This window comes from Aquila chrysaetos, chromosome 7, assembly GCF_900496995.4.
Source record: "Aquila chrysaetos chrysaetos chromosome 7, bAquChr1.4, whole genome shotgun sequence".
NCBI lineage: Eukaryota > Metazoa > Chordata > Aves > Accipitriformes > Accipitridae > Aquila > Aquila chrysaetos.
In genome coordinates, this window is record NC_044010.1 from 43,236,420 (window position 1) to 43,252,642 (window position 16,223).

General features: G+C 38.0%; 1 protein-coding gene across 4 annotated transcripts in view; it reads right to left on the bottom strand.

Annotated features, from left to right (window-relative positions):
• Nucleotides 1–16,223, bottom strand: part of IL1RAPL1 (interleukin 1 receptor accessory protein like 1) — a 753,722-nt gene that overhangs the window by 679,618 nt on the left and 57,881 nt on the right. The window contains exon 1 of one of the 4 annotated variants that reach the window (XM_030020562.1): nt 13,906–13,935. The exons of the other annotated variants lie outside the window; for them this stretch is intronic. Within the exon in view, the coding sequence (XP_029876422.1) occupies nt 13,906–13,923 (18 nt within the window). The 5' untranslated portion in view covers nt 13,924–13,935. Of the gene's footprint in view, nt 1–13,905; nt 13,936–16,223 lie in introns of those variants that run through there. 4 annotated transcript variants of the gene reach the window in all.

Sequence of the window (16,223 nt, forward strand, 5' to 3'; positions counted from 1 at the left end):
ACTTTACACAAAAGGTGTAAGTATAACATCCTTGCTCCTTGCTAAATTACCTGTTGTAGCTTGATATTTACATCTAGCCATTGCCTGCTGTTCATTGCCTTATATGTCCTGCTCACACTTGTACACACTTTACGGTGTAATGCCTAATAGCTGCAATCATTACATATAATAGGGCCAGCTAAAGAAGTCAGAAGAGTACATTCCTTACTGACTTTTGTCCATTCAGGACAGAAACCTATTTTCTGTTTAATGTGCATGCATTGTTAGTAATTATGTGCAAATGAACTGTCGAAGGAGACAAGTGTAATAAGAAAATCCTTAAGTAAGCAGAGGTTTTAGCAAGTGCAGAATATTAGCACAGCTCTAATGGAACAAGTCTTAGATACTCACCAAGAAGCTTTTAGCTCTATTATATATAAGCCATTAGATACTGTCAAAGTTTTGGCTATCATCTTGTATCAATCAACTAACTTGAACTTCAATTTTTAATACAAGTATTTAATAAAACGTCTTTCAGTCCCACGTGAATCAATTCATCTCCTGCTTTCAAAGTAGAGGACATGATAAGGGTTTAGCATTCTCAGGCATACTCTGTTTTCTGTATCTGCCATCAGATAGTCACTGAAACTTTATATTTTATACAGAATCTTCTCAGCACATGCAGTATTTCAAGGTATTTCATACAGTCTACAATATTTAAAAGACATTAATCTGCCATAAGGCTAATTTTGTCTTTGAAGTACATATATTTGGACAGGTAAGGTAATTCTCTTAGTTTTATACTGTGTACAAGTTTTAGGCTTTCTTGCAAACTTGTTCAATGAACAGAACGTCAAAAAACTTTGCTGAAACACGTACTAGCATGAGCAGAGGACAACTCCCAAAGAAATGGAGAAGCTGTCTACCCTGACAACAAAACCTTTGTTGTATGGTTATTTTTAAGCAAGTATTAGCACTAAGCATGTTCAATATTACCTAGGCAGAATATGCCCCTTTCAATGCTACTGATTTTAGGGCTTGTCAATACTAATTACTTTGTCCTGAGAGTGCAGGGGTAGGTGAGGTGTGTATACCTCCTGCTTAGCGAGAGAGCCGATGGCTTATGCTGGGCACTGCTACTAAATCTGCTGCCCACACAGATGCATGACAGTAATTTAATTAGCTATGAAGTATCTAGGGTTCTCAACTGTTTACTTAACTGCAGGTCAGGCAACTAATAAAAAGGCTGCCTCCTGCACAAAAATCCCTTGCCATGTTGCAGAAAGGACGCTTTTGTACTTCTTTTTTTTCAGGAGAACCTGTTTAAAGTATCGCTAACAGTGCAAAGCTGCAGTTTCAGTGACGAAGCAAGCATCCCAGCTTGCGTTAAGACAGAAACCCTCATTTTCTCCTTCTCAGTTTTACGATACGGTGACACAAGCACTAGAGGTACATATATGGCAGTTAAAGGGAAAATAACGTTTAAATCGTTTACTAAACTGCATTTCTTCTTTAAAAACATTAAGCTAACTGTGCGAAGCAGCATCTTCTGCTTTGACTGAGCAGGCTCACCCACGTCACAGCTCCCCACGGTCCAGCACCTCAGGGCTCCCCACGCGAGGAGCGACAGGGCAGGCAGGGCCCGGCAGCCGGGGCCTGTCCCACCGCCCCAGCCAGGAGCAGGGCAGCCGCGATGGGGGCACCGGGGCAGCCCCAGCCCCGGGCATCTCCCCCGGCTCCGGGCCCAGCCGGGCCGCGGGCCCACGGGTGGGCCCGGCTCTGCAGGGCCCGCGGTGGGGCAAGGGCCGAGGCGCGGCAGGGCCTGCAGCTCGGGCCCCGCGGTGGAGCCTGGGGGTACGCACTGAGGAAAATCTATTTCCAAATTCCTGTTCGATTTAATGAATTGATAGGGTCCTTATTTCTAAGGCTGTTTTTACTCTGTCCTCCGTCACGCTCTGTAAGATGAGACAGGCATTGTACCAAGGGTCTTGTCAAGGACTAGCCTGACAGCAGCATAAATATATTCTTTTATACTGAAGAGTGTAAGGGCTACTCAGGAGCTAGGAGAATAAAAGTAACAACCACATCACAGAGAAAACCTATTTTCTCCAGCCTGTGTCTGCAAGTATGCTCCAAAGCATGGCACTCCCCCCCAAAGCAGAATTAAAAACTGCTCTTTTGAAGAAAAAGACATCCCCCTGCCCAAAAAAGCTCCAGGACTTGTAAAGTCCAAGAGAAAGGAGTCTAACAATGTGAGGACACATATGGCAGAATCAGAAGAGGCGCAGATGTAGGCTTGAGGCACTGCTGCAGACGCTGCACAGTTAAGCAGCAGTCTTAAAAAGGTGCCTTGCTCCACCACCCCCTGCCTCTGGTTCCCCTCATCGTGTATATGCATCTTGTGCTAGTTAAGAAGTTCTAAACACTTTAAAATATTTTCTTCGCCACCATTCTGGCGCATCCCCAAAGACAAGACAAGACTCCACCAGAGGCAACAGGGATAAATGTGGTGGTGTGGTAGGTAACTAAGCTTTGCAGAGAGGTCTAAAGAGAAGGTGGAAGGCAGCAAAGTCAGGTTGCAAGATCACACTTCAAATGAAGTGGCTAATTAGCACTGCATGTGACAGAAGGCATGGCAGAAGCCAACGCAAGATGCCACTCAGACTCATAAAGTTTGAAGCACAGAGTCTTACTATGATGAAACTATACAGCAGTTTGACAGGTGTCCACCAAAAGAAATTTCACTGAAATTGTCACAGGTAGATTAAAAGATTGATTTGTTAGAGTAAAACAAGTCAGATCCAACATCAAGATTATAGAGTAGATACATCCCTACGCGTAGTTTATTAGATACTTGTCTTTCAAGCATGTTGTCAAAGGGACCCAAAGATTCTGTTGATTTTACTTCTTAATTTTTTCCTCATTTGATTCTACAGTTGAAAAATAACTACTCGGCAGTTCTACTTCCATTTTTGCCCCCACCCTTTGTGCCACCATTTAGCATACATTTCACCGAGCCGTGTGAGCATGCTATTCGCTTTTGCTGTGAACAAGGAATCTTCAAGGAAGGGTCAGATGATGCGGGAGGGAAAGAGGAGATGGAAGTAGGTAGCATAGCTACAGCTGTCAGCACTTAGGTCTCTCACTTAGACTGTCACTGAACCCCTGGCTTAAGTCACCTGCAAAGTTCATGACGCCATCTTTCTATCTTGCTGACTAACCTGACTTACTGCAATGTCCGAGTATAGTTTTGCGTCAGCAAAGCAAGTAAGGTTAGTGTGCAATGCATTTCTTAATTCTGGATTAATATCCTGTGATATCAAGCAGCAATGAACTGTCTATATAGTTCACATAAATGAAGTTAGCTTTAGACAAAACAGTCATCCTGGAACAGAACTACATATTCAGCTTGCTGAGAGGCCCAGACCACCTACATAAAAAAGAGCTCTCCCCAAACATCCAGTAAGTGTTTGTGAAGTGCAGTTTCTGAAATGAAAAGACTGCATTTGGACCGATTGAGCAAAGCCCTTTAGCGTGGATTTAAGGGCATGCTTAATTAGACCATTATTAAACAAACTAAATAATCTTAGTTCAACTAGTCTGCAGTTTTTCTACTTTTTAAGTAGATGAGACGAAGTATTTTTCAATAGATGCAGCTTAATTTAAGTAACGTTATAGTGGTATGAACCAGAATCAAATCAGAATGCTTCTCAAAGTCAGATTTCTTTATTGAATTTTTACTTTTCAATAAGATATACAATTTGAGTAAGTCATTTAACAATTAATTGCTTGTCACTAAACATGTATTTAGATGGGGAAAAAAATCATGACTTGTATCTGAAGTTGTTACTGTTGTAAGAAGCATTGTAAGAGTATTGCACACTCTCTTACAATGCCAATAAACTACAAAAACTTTACTGAAATAATTTAATGGAATAATACCTTTACTGGAATAATTACTACTGAAGTATTAAATATACGTATTAGAGTTCAAATGTACAAGCTTTTTGTTTTGTTAGGTTTACCTTAGCTGGAATGTTTTGTGCATCTCTTCCTCTAAACTTCCACACATTAAATGGAAGCTTTGCATATGTTAAGTAGACTAAGCATATGCAGCTTGTATGCTAAGGACATTGAGTTAAATATGGCAGTTAAAGATTAGCTAAGATTTGGGTTGAATGGTTTATCCTGAGAGTCTTCTGCCACTGTAAGTCTGTCACCAGTAAAGGTTTGTTCTGATTTTTGCCAACAAGAGTTAAAAATCACGTCCATATGTTATCTTTTCTGGTTTATCATTCATACCAATTTATCAGCAATTTTGTGAAAATATCAGTATTACAGCCAAGAAAGTCCTTCTTCTGAGTGTTGCGAGTTTAAAATTACTTGTTTTACAATGTTCTCAATAAGGCTAATTCTCCTTTCTTTGTCAATATGTCTAATTGTCAGTGGGAGTTTTTTATATAAAAGGGATGACTTACCTCAAATTGTAGTCTCTGTTCATCCCAGTTAGTTGAAAGTTTGGACTGGAGAGGAGCAGACTGCAGCTCTCATTTAAATTCATTAATACTGTTATGAAATCATTTAGCTGTTTTATGTATTACAGCAGCTGCTAGTGTAAGTTAAAATAAAATGGGAAGGGACCATTCTGCTTTCAACAGAACAGTCTTTACGGGCTTGAATTTGGTAAAGACATCATGCTATCTTTTGATGACTGTTCCCTGGATGACTATCTCCCTAACAACAGATGATGCTTGTGTAATATTGTCTGAAACAAAGGGGCTTCAGTTTGTAATCCTACTCTCAGCACAGTTTGATTAACAAAACAGGCAAGACAAGGAGCCAGATTACTTAAAAGTATCACCCTCTCACCACCAGCCCCCCAAAAAATCTGAGGTTCTTACTCAGAAGATTGTATCTCAACTTAACCACGTCACTTCTGAGTACAAGAAAACAGTTTTAGGATTAACAGATCTCTCTTCTTGCTTTTCCTTACCCTTTTTAAAGGCAAATTGTTTCCAAGAAGATAAGAACTCCTGTTTTATTCCTATAATCTGCATGCTCACTGAAGTCTCTGAAGACCATCATCTGTATAAACTCCACCAGAAAATATTCACCCACTTTGGGTGAGAGCATAGACATAAAATCTCAAGGACTTCTTCACAATTGATTTTCTTGTCACGATCACTTTTTGGAACTAATATGTTCTCAAATGCATCTGTTTTCCAGGTTTCTTACCCTTCATTTAAATCAGGAGTCTGATAAGGAAAGGAAGTTTTTAAAATATCAACGGTATGCATCGATGTTTTTCTGAAAATCTAGACATTTCTTTCACTCATTATGGTTAATATATATCCGAAGATGTACCCTCAGGCCACTAGCTCATAGTTCTGCTGCTGAGTAATACTCCCAATAAATATAACTATATCCATAATGTTTATGATTTAATATTAAAAAATGAATTTTTCATTTCTATAAGGGTTGCACACCCACTTCTTTTTTTTAAATAGTAGCCTCTATCCAGAACACAAAGGGCAGACATGAAAAGAGCATGGAAATGCTCTCCGATAGCTGAAATAAAAATGGTAAATTAAAAAGGAGGAAAAAAAAAACCCTAAGAAAAAAACCCGAACAACAGTATTTGCCAGCTTCCCGCTTATTCAAAGGTTGGAAAATAACAGCAAAGCTTATTTGAATATATTCCAAATGACAGCCCTTGTGAGGGACTGAAAGGAGTTCATGAGATTTAATAATTAACCTTCACAGAGGATGTACACCATGCCAGAATGTTTTTACTCTTCCCATGCTCTGTCTTGTGCCTTTAGATTTTTATACTTTAGGCAAACAGTCAATGAGGTACAGAATTCTCTGAGAACCCACTTAGAGACCCCATTTTCATAGAAAAATACATTTGCCAAACAGCATCACTTATTCTTAAGCAAAAACAATGAGTCATTTAGGAGTCTAAATTAGAAAAGATCAGAGTAATAAAACCTTTACAAGCTGTCAGATGGTTCAGTGTTTGGGCATATGACTTCTATGGGGGTAAACTTGGAAAATCCTGAATAATTCTGCTATAATGCTGTTTGGAACAATCCTTAACCTTTCAACCAAATCAATTATTTATGAAAGAGTGAATGCTTTGTTTACAATTGCATCTGTATTTTTAGGAAGTGCTGGAGTAAACATGATTTTGGTGTTTAATACCAGCCTAATAAATTCTGAGTGCCACAGCAGAGTGGACAGGAGAGAGAATAAATTCTCTGAAGTTTTAATTAAACGCTAATGTGTTTTAAGATTGTAAAAGTGTTTTGATGAATTGATGATTACAAAACAAAGAATTCAATTACCCATTCTTGCTTAGATTTTACAAATGCAGTAAGTGTGTGTGGAAGGAAAAGAAATTAAGTAACAAAAGGATGTCATCTGTCAGATCTACTAGGGACCTAAGGGGAGGAACGTGCTGAGCCTTGCAGGGCATCTCCATTATAGTGCATCATTCCCTGCAGACTGTGCTATGGCATCTGCAAGAATGCACTCTGAATTTATCTTTTATACCTAGCATAGTTCCGAGTACATGTTCTCCTCTACAAATGGAAGAGGATTTTTAGATTCATGTTAAATTGCCAAATTCTGACCTGGCTTTACAAAAGATGTTTTAAATTTAAAATAATAACAATAAAAAAGCAAGTTTCTTTTCAAACTCTTTATTCCCTTTTCCTGCTTGTTCAAATGAAAATGAGTAAATGGTGAACTCAGTTTCATGTTGAGGATCACAGAAGGATTTAGTTTTAATTTCTGGTTAAATTATACATGTGCACCCATCAGTTATTAATTTTAGCGTTGAGTGTTTCCCTTAATGTTTCTCTATGTCCTTAAAAAGTTTTCCTGTGCTTTAAGATTTATTGAACATCTCTCCAATTACAAAGTAGATATATTTTGGCCATTTTTAGACAGAAAATATTTACTATATAGGTGTAAAAAGGAAACTACATGAGCTAAGTGCTAGTCTCTCTACTTTGTTGATACTCAGCGATAAAAAACATACTCGGTAGTAGAAACTGGAGTGAACAGAAAAACTCTGTAGTCAGGGTTAGCTTGATGTAACAGAGAAGCCGTGTCCTTTTAATCTGCTCCTTAACCACTACAAAGGGCAGAATGCTGGGCTGGCTAAGTATATATATGTCAAGTCACAGCAACAGTCCTCATGGGAATTAAGAATGACCTCCATAGCACACCTTATTCCTAGATAGTCCCTGCTAAATTGAAATAATTTTATGCCAGTTTAACAATCCAAAGCACATTTTGTATTTCTTCTTGTACATAGCAATAAAAAGAATACAAAAATTACCGAGGTAAGCTTTCAGAAAATCAACAATGACCCACTTTATAAAAGAATGTTACCACATTGTCTTGAAAGGATTTCTCGGCTTAGAAGTTTGAATAACTGCGGTGATTTTTGTAAGGAAGTGTTAATTTAAATTGCTAAGCCCACTGAATAGCCAGCAATCATAAAAAGGTTTTGAGGTTTAATGGCATTATTTATCTTCATGCTGTGAACTGTACTTGGCAGCAGATTTCTAATGTTTAAAAGATACTCAACTTCTCATAAAAGCAGAGAATAATCTTCTAACGTAGAAAATGTCTAACTTTTATACTAGCAGCTGTATACTCTTTCAAGGGCTATAGCAGAAGGATGAGACTGGAGAAATCTAATCTAATAACAGAAACAAGGGAGATCAGCTGGAATCATGACATTCCGTAGACTTTATCATGACGCTTCTTTCCACAGGATTGTAGGAAAAAAAAAAAAGCAATGCAGAGAAGAAATGCTAGTCTTTTTAAGGTATAACCTCTATGGCAGCACTAGCAACAGCTGTTCATTTCAAACAATAAACAGTTTCTAGACCAATCTGGTTTTGTTCATTCCTTTTGCCAAAGAAGACCATTATGTCCTTAAATCCTGCAGCAGAATAAAAACGGTAAAAAACACGCCCTGCATATACCAAAGTAGCTGTGAGGGAGCCGAGTCAGATAATAGTCTGATAGAGCAGTTGAGATGTTCCACCGACAATACCTCTTTGGTGACCTCTGGATAATATGTGCTTCTGGGATAGGTACCAATCTCAATATATTCCTCTAAGGAAAGCCATACAGCAAACTGCTTGAGTGTATTCCCTTTTCTTTCATTTACGTAGGACCTTGACCAGATTTTTTTTCCTCTCTCTCTGTGTATCTTCCCAAGGAGACAAGAAAATGAAAATAATGTTGAAATAGTCAGACCTCTCTGCCCTCCTTTAAAAAAATGAAACTTTTTTATGGGGGTTGGGTATTTCTGAAGGTCAATACAATATGTGATTCTCCAATAATTTAGTTGATTCCTTATCTAGAGGAATAAACTGTACACTTTTCTGTTATATTTTTGCAAATGAAGAGCTGCTTCCTAGCTCCTGGACTAGCAGTTGTCTTCCTGACTTCTGGCTATCTTACTCAGAAGTTGTTTATATAAAATACATTTGTTCCTATCCTCCCCAACCCTTTCAATTCCCAGACTGACATCCCTGGTAGTGTGCGTCCCATGTATTACTGCAAAGTAATCATACCACGTCACGAAATAGTGACGAAATGGAAGTGGACCAAAAGAGTAAGATCCTGTCAAAAGGGATATACTCGTCATAGATGCAGGTGGCTTGGAAACTATATTTAACTATCTGGTGTACAGGTGAAAAAAGCTACATCAGGAAACACAGAATCAAGGATTTAAGCTACTTCAGCCCTTTGCCCAGTGCCATGTGTCTCTCTACTACATGTTACATGTTGTTTAACATCCTGTACATATGAGAGTCCAGTCTGCATAATATAACATTGTCTTTCATTGACTCCTCCGTGAACAGGTTGATATACTGAGATTTATGTTTTGATGCTCATTTTTCTCAATAGAAACCTGAAAAATTACATTCTTGAAATACTTTCTTTTCTATTCATTCTTTCCATACTTTCCATACTTTCTTTTCTGTACATTTCCCCCAAATGTGATGTAAGGTATGACACAGCACCAGGGCTTAGCACCACAGTTTAGACCAGAAAATCACCCAGGTCAAGCTGTAGACCTCAAGGTATTAGGGGGATACACACATGGAGATACAGCAAGAGACACCTCAACTGATACAGCCCCTGAAGGGACAGCAGCTGGTGGAGGAAACCATGCTGGAGGAGTTGAGTGATAAATAGGGAGCAGCAAAAAGCAAAGAAATCACAACACACTGACCTCCACCTCCTCCTGCGCTGCCCATCGCCTCACCGAGGGGATGGAGCATAAAGTGCTGCAAGGAGACTGGAGAGCAGGGAAGAAGGGTGTCTGGAGTGAAGCGGAGGCATTTTTCTCTAAATGTTTAATTGTTTATCTATTTATTAATACCAGGATCAGTAATTAAAAGTTTATGCTAACTGGCAATAAATTAAATTAAGTTAAATTCCCCAATTTGAGACTGATTTTGGCCCATGACAAGTACTGCGAAGAAAAAGGTTGACGACTATGAATGTACTTTATTTCCTGACTTTTTTTACATTGGAAGAAAAGACAGTTAGCTTCAGAAAACTTGTTTAGTTCAATTGTACAAAAAAACGCCCCAATTCTGCAAAACCAGATTAAAAATGGTCTTAAGTATCTGGAAGAAAAAAAAAAAAATCATCCTTTATTAAACACTCCTAAAAAACTTATTTCTCTTGCACTTCAAAGGTTATAGGGTCCACCCCACAAATGTTCAGATTTGCAACGATGACCTTTTATCCACTGTCTCAACTTCTGTGCAGTTTAATATTCCTATTCAGTAGCCACACCTATCTTCTTTAAAAAAGAACAATAGAGAAAGAAGAATGAGGCAAGGGTAAATAATCTTTCTTTCTCAAATTATTCTTGCAGACCTATGATATTTACCAAAGTTTTAAAGGCAAATAGAGCTCAATATCACAACCATTAAAAAGATAAGAGTATTATTTAGGTGAAGCTAGGTGGCTGGCATTCATTTAAAAAAATATGCTAAGACTGCTTAAGCAATTCTGCTGGTCACAGAGCTCTGCAAATTACATTTTACAAGCTGTCTAGTGCAGATGAGCCAGAAAAAGCTTTATCAAATGATTTTTAATACACACGACTCATATTGAACAAACAATAAATGAATCCAAGTGAATGAGACCTGATGTGTGTAAACAATGTAGTTCAACTGTCCTTATTCAGTATTTCTTTCCTATGTTATAGTCAATTTTCTGACTATTATAATAAAATATTCATGAAGTAAATAAACAGCTAGGAGCTTTACATTTATATGTCAATTTAAAAAAAAAAAGTTTTTAAAACAATAAAACTCACCTTTCTGAATTACAGAGCATGGTACATTGCAACTTAATTCAGATGGGCTTTATCACACCAAGAAAACTAAGTTAGTTTTGTGGGTAGAACAGGAAAGGAGAGGCAGAGAAGGGTAATAGTGTTGCATGTGACACGGAGCAGGAGGGTGCAATTTTTCACCATTGCCATTATTTGTAAAATGGCAATTTCACCTTGGGAAAGTTGTTCTTCATGTGTATCAGCATGAGATAAGGATAACACCAAGCTTCAGTGTTTAGCATTTACATAAGCATGCACACATACACACATAGACAAATGAAAGGTAATTTAACAATTCAATAGTACAGCAGCCACACTTAAAACAGCCTAGCAAGGATAGTTTATGATAACTGAAAAATCCAATGATGCTGTGTCAAAAACCTTCTGTTTGCCTGAATAACACAAATCAAGGATCACAATGATCTCTGCAGTGAAAAGTTCCTTTTTTTTTTTTTTTTTGGTAGGGGGAAATGGAGTAGAGGAACAAGATATTATCACCTTAGAACAGTCTTGACACATACAGCAGTAATTATATAGCCTGCTAAATAGATACATGGGCTAAATAGCAGAAAACATGCTGCAGCCAGCTGATATTACAAATCCACAGTAAAAAGTGTACATCTAACGAGGGGACACGTACTAGCTTAACAAATATTTGGGTCATAGTGTTAATGGTATAAATTTGCGCTATTTTGCTGACTTGCATGGCACTGCAGAAATTTCTGAGAGCTGGAGTGTGAGCCAAGGTACACGCTCATTTTACAGTGAGTAATACACATTTGATTCAAACAGCCATGCAAAGACAACGGACACTCTATAAGCTGACTTTACAGAATATAAATAGATAGTGAAACACTTAATTAAATCCGTTTCCATAACATTTTGTCTGATGTACTTCTATATCATTCCTTTGGAATTGACCAAATTGGGAATGGTGTTTAGATACCTCACGATAACTCCCATGCATCGTAAGATATCCTTGCAAGGTAACGGCACAGCACTTTCTCTTCCATCAGCAGCACATCTCTGTCTAATACTGAGATCCCATATGCTCTTTGCTAGCTCTTGCCAAAAATCCCACTGTACCGTGGAGCAAAATTCAGCATGGAGAACTGGAGTTCCCGAAAGACAATGCTTATTACAATAATACTCTGAGGGGAAATGCTTCATCGGTTTCGCTTGTAGCGTTGGGTATTTGTGGGAAACCAGTCCTTAACTCAGGTTGCTCAAATAACAAAGAAGACACCCCGACTCCCGGCATCACCTCTCTGTCTCACACACACATACCCTCACTCGCCCACAAGCATACCTGCGTTCCAAAGACTTCTTAACTTAATAATTTTCTAAGAATCATTTAATTACATTCAGTAGAAGATGGGGATATGGGTATGTAGTTAAGCAATTGAGAGGAGAAAAAAATAAAAGGAAACTCCGTTTCTTCTTCAGTTGGCAGCTTTGTCTAAAAGTAAGGCTGCATGTGAAGCACAATCAAAAAGCCAGATTATATAATTAGCTAATAGCCACTATTGACATGTAAATTCAATTTATGACAGTTATCCTAGCAAAGCCAAGCCAGTTTAATGCAATAGATTGTGCACCATTCACTTTTAAAGTTTAATCATTGTTGGTATCGTAAGGAAGATATATTATGCGTGTACACCCAGTATGCATACGTTACAGTAGGTACCCAGAAGTCACGACACAATATAACCTAGAATGCAGCCAGCCTACGTACTGTCCTCGAGAGACTAGAAAATTCAGCTTTGGCACTGGCATTTTGCGAATAGTTGTCTCCAGTTTTGAGAGCAGAACTCTTTGGTAAAGTCTATGCTGGGACAGAGCACTGTTGCAGAACGGTCTGGGGCTAAGTGCCAAATATGACCTCAGTTCTGGCCCCAACAACGAAGGTCATTGTTAAGGCTAGTATTGACAAGGTTCACATTTTCTTTCTTCTTTCTCCTAGAGACCATCAGCAAGAAACCTATAATCGGCCATGTCTTTCTTGAGAACAAAAGCTGTAAAGCGAGGTAAACAGCAATGTTCTAAAACGTTGAAAAGAGAGTTACATTAAAAGCAAGCTAGATTTGCTTTTTCATAAAAATTGTTGCAGTTTATAATTGGCTACTTCTTAAGCCATATACTTGTCAGCTTTCAAAATATATACTCACAGCAGGGAAGCATTCAGCTGGAAGGTTTTATCAGATGAAACTGAAGCAAGCCTTTAGCTGGGGGGCAGAATACAGTTGTCAAGATCCATGCAACCTTAAAGCTTGTGAGTAATTGCATTGTATCTGGGAGTTTTAACTTCAACAGGATTGCTTGTGCAAGGAAGGATTATACAAGTCAGTAAGCATCGGTAAGTCAGTCCCAGTATGTACATTCTTTGAAGTGCATACATTTCTAGAAATAGAACTGGGAACGTCTCTTGCATGCAGAAGTATACTACAGGTTTTTATTTTGCAACATTGAAGATGTACTAAAGCCAAACGTTTTACATGAAATTATCATGTTATCAGAAACTGTATCACAAAGATATTTTTTCAAACATGTTAAAAATATTCTCTAACACTCTACTGTTACAAAAGTTGTTGGGACAAATTTAGTGTTGGTATATGATCTCCAGAATTCCACCTATTTCAGTGAGATAGCAGAGGATATAAACCAGCACAAAATATGTTCTTTCCGCATTCAGCAGGCACAAAATGATAGTATCAAGGAGACAGGAATAAAGTTTTTGAAAGCAATTAGGAGGGGGAAATAGACCTATATCTGCTTTGTAGGTTATGAATCTTTACGAGACTGATAACATTGAATGAGCACTGAGGAAATAATTTAATTTTCTGTGTACATTGATTTTACCCAGCTTTCAGATTAGTGTTGATAACAAAGCAAAAGATTTCAATGAAAATTAAACTAAAGATATGGTGTCCCTCTAGGATGGAATAAATTAGTGCCTTCACTGGGAAAAGCTATATAGCATTCAACAGAAAGTAAATTCCTCACCTTGAAACAGCAATACAAGGTGAGTATACAGAAAGGTGAAAAATAAGAATCGATACAGTCAGACAGAAGAATTAGAACTAAAAGCTAGTATGCATTGGGGTAGAACTCTCATCTTTTCCAGTGTTTACCCCAACCTCTTATTTTCCCTTGTCTGTTGAGAACTAAAGTTTGCCTGGGATTTTGTTAAGACTCATGATGTAACAATTTGTATTCTCTCCTCAGAGGTTAAATATTTTTCATTAAGCATTTCTACAAAGGCAAGCAAAACAAATATTTGTCTGTTAATGACAGCTGTTCTTCCTATGACCAGGAACATCTCAAAGGACAAAAGTACTTACTCCAATTCTCCCCGCTATGGATAAGAGGCAAATAAAAAATATTTCCTAAGTGAATTCTTACAAATCCTGGGGAAATTCTATCTCCAGACAACTACAAAAGTTTTAAATTCACATTCTATTTATCATTTCATGTCTGCATGATCCATCATTTTCCCAGACCTCTCCCACTCTCATATCCCCTGGCGATACATGCCTTGTTACCTCCATGGCACCTCCCATTCCAGCTTGGAGCTGCTGAGAAACAGAAAGTGTCCACAGTGTCACTATGTCCCTTAATCGTGTAGGTGAGAGTGTGTGACGGGGTGGAATGCACTTCAAACTTAGTATTCCCTAAATTTGTCTGAGCTGAGCTGAGCTAAGCTATGGCTGGCTGAGAAACTCAGTAAAGCTTAATTATGTATCCTAAGGACTGGAATACCCTAGAGTTTACCAGGTCATTCACAGATGGCTTTACCAACATGTATCAAAGATGGCTGTTACTTACCATTCATCAACACAAGCTCTGAAACGAATACTGAAAACAAAAAAAATGTAGAAGACGAGAACACACTTGTAGACTTTATTTCATTTTTATCTGACCTTGCTGCTTCAGCACCTTGCAGCTACCTGGTCTCCCTACAGTACCGCTCAAGCTCCCACCAGAGTACCTCTGCTCGTACTCCCTCCAAAGCTCTCAAGCAGTAAGGCAAATTGGCGGCATTATACAAAACATGGCCTTCTTACTTCAATGGCTAGGCTCTCCAAAACCATGTAAATGAAATGGAACTTGTAAAACCAACTCTACATCTTATCCCAAAAATTGTTTGGAAATATGTAATGGAATTTTTTTTGATGATGGATATAGATACTAGATACAAATGACGACTGCACAATTCGCTATGTTGTAGAATAGTGTAAGATTTTAGTTATTCATGCTAAAAGGGAATCTTAATGTTGTTGAAGAAGACTTTGGGGACACAGAATTTATATTCCTTCTCTGCTTTAGGCAAAATGAAGCAATGACCTTGTTAACATAGAAACATCCTAACCTTGAATAATCAGGTCAGTGGATTTATGTCAAAAAGGCAGTAAAAGGTAGCAGTACAAAGTTGCTAACTTCTTTCATAGAGATTTACTGGAGTGGCAACATGAGTTTTACCAGTAAATATGACAACTCTTTAATGGAGCTATTTACAAGTCCACATTTCCATGACTGGCAAGTATCAGTGCTTTATTATTTATAGAATAGTTTCTTTGTCCCCTAACCTTTTCTAACATCCATAGCTCCTGCTTAGTCCGTGTCATCTGTACTTCTTCGTCTTCTGTACTTCTGTCCATATTCCCAGAAGCACTTGCTGCTGATCTCACTTCTGTCTCCATCTCCCATACTGTTCATATTTCCTTCCTTCCTTCTGCCACTACACAATTATAGTTTTTCTGTGTGACCCCAAACATCCTTGCCTGCATCTTCAAGCAATGCAGCACCTCCTGCGGGGAACAACTGCAACGTTCAACTCCTGCAGTCAAGCCATGTGAGGTCAGCATAAAAATGCTCTATAACCATGAAGCATCAGGAGATTTTTCAGATACTTTGAATGGTAGAAGTCTGTGTAGCTTTGTAGCATATGCAGACTGATTAACATAATATGCTCTTTCATACAGGACATGCTATATATGAGGAAACCACATTTCACAAATTTTAGACTCCTCTTCCAAAGCATGGAGATACTAGAACGTTTAAAAACATGCAGTTTTAAACTTTTTTTAAATTAAGAGTGTCGCATAGCCTTGCTAAAGGTGATTTTCAAGTCTAAATATAAGTAATTTTATAACTACTTGTATCCAGACTCTCAGATATGACTCTGTAGCATAAACTAGAGATAAAAGTTACACTAAGCAGCCCTATTCAGAGGAGACATGCAAGCAATATCAATAATTCCTTAATGTTTTCTGTTGTCCCCTGTTTCAAAACTTAGTCTTTTAATACACAATAAATCTATAGAGAGTTTCCTCTCCTTTAATATGAGAATAAGCAGTAACAGACAGATCAAAGCAATATGAAGTATTATGATTTCACTCAGTTTCTGGAAGCAAAACAAATTTTTATATGGTACCTGTAGAGGCACGTGTCCTCTAAGCATTTTCTTTAGCATATTTCACGTTATAGCTCAAAATACAAAACCTGGAATCTGAAAACATCAGCCTGCTGTGGTTGATGGAGACAGAAGTAGTTGAAATCACATATACACAAAATACATTTCATATATATAAAACCTGTTTTCTGTATAAGAAGTCATCACATACAGATTGGTATTGCTTTAAGTCTACTGAAAAGCAAATGAATGAATGCAAATAGTTCTCTTTCCTTACAGCTGAAGAGCTATTATCAGATTTTCATCAACATAGTTTGGCCTCCATTTAGGCTTTACAAATCCTGCCCTTCTGAGGATGATGTCTGTTCTCTCCATACTGTTTTCCCTCTTTCAGAGCCTCACAGCATTTCAAAAGCCAGAGGCGTTAAGTGAAGCTAATTCAGGGAG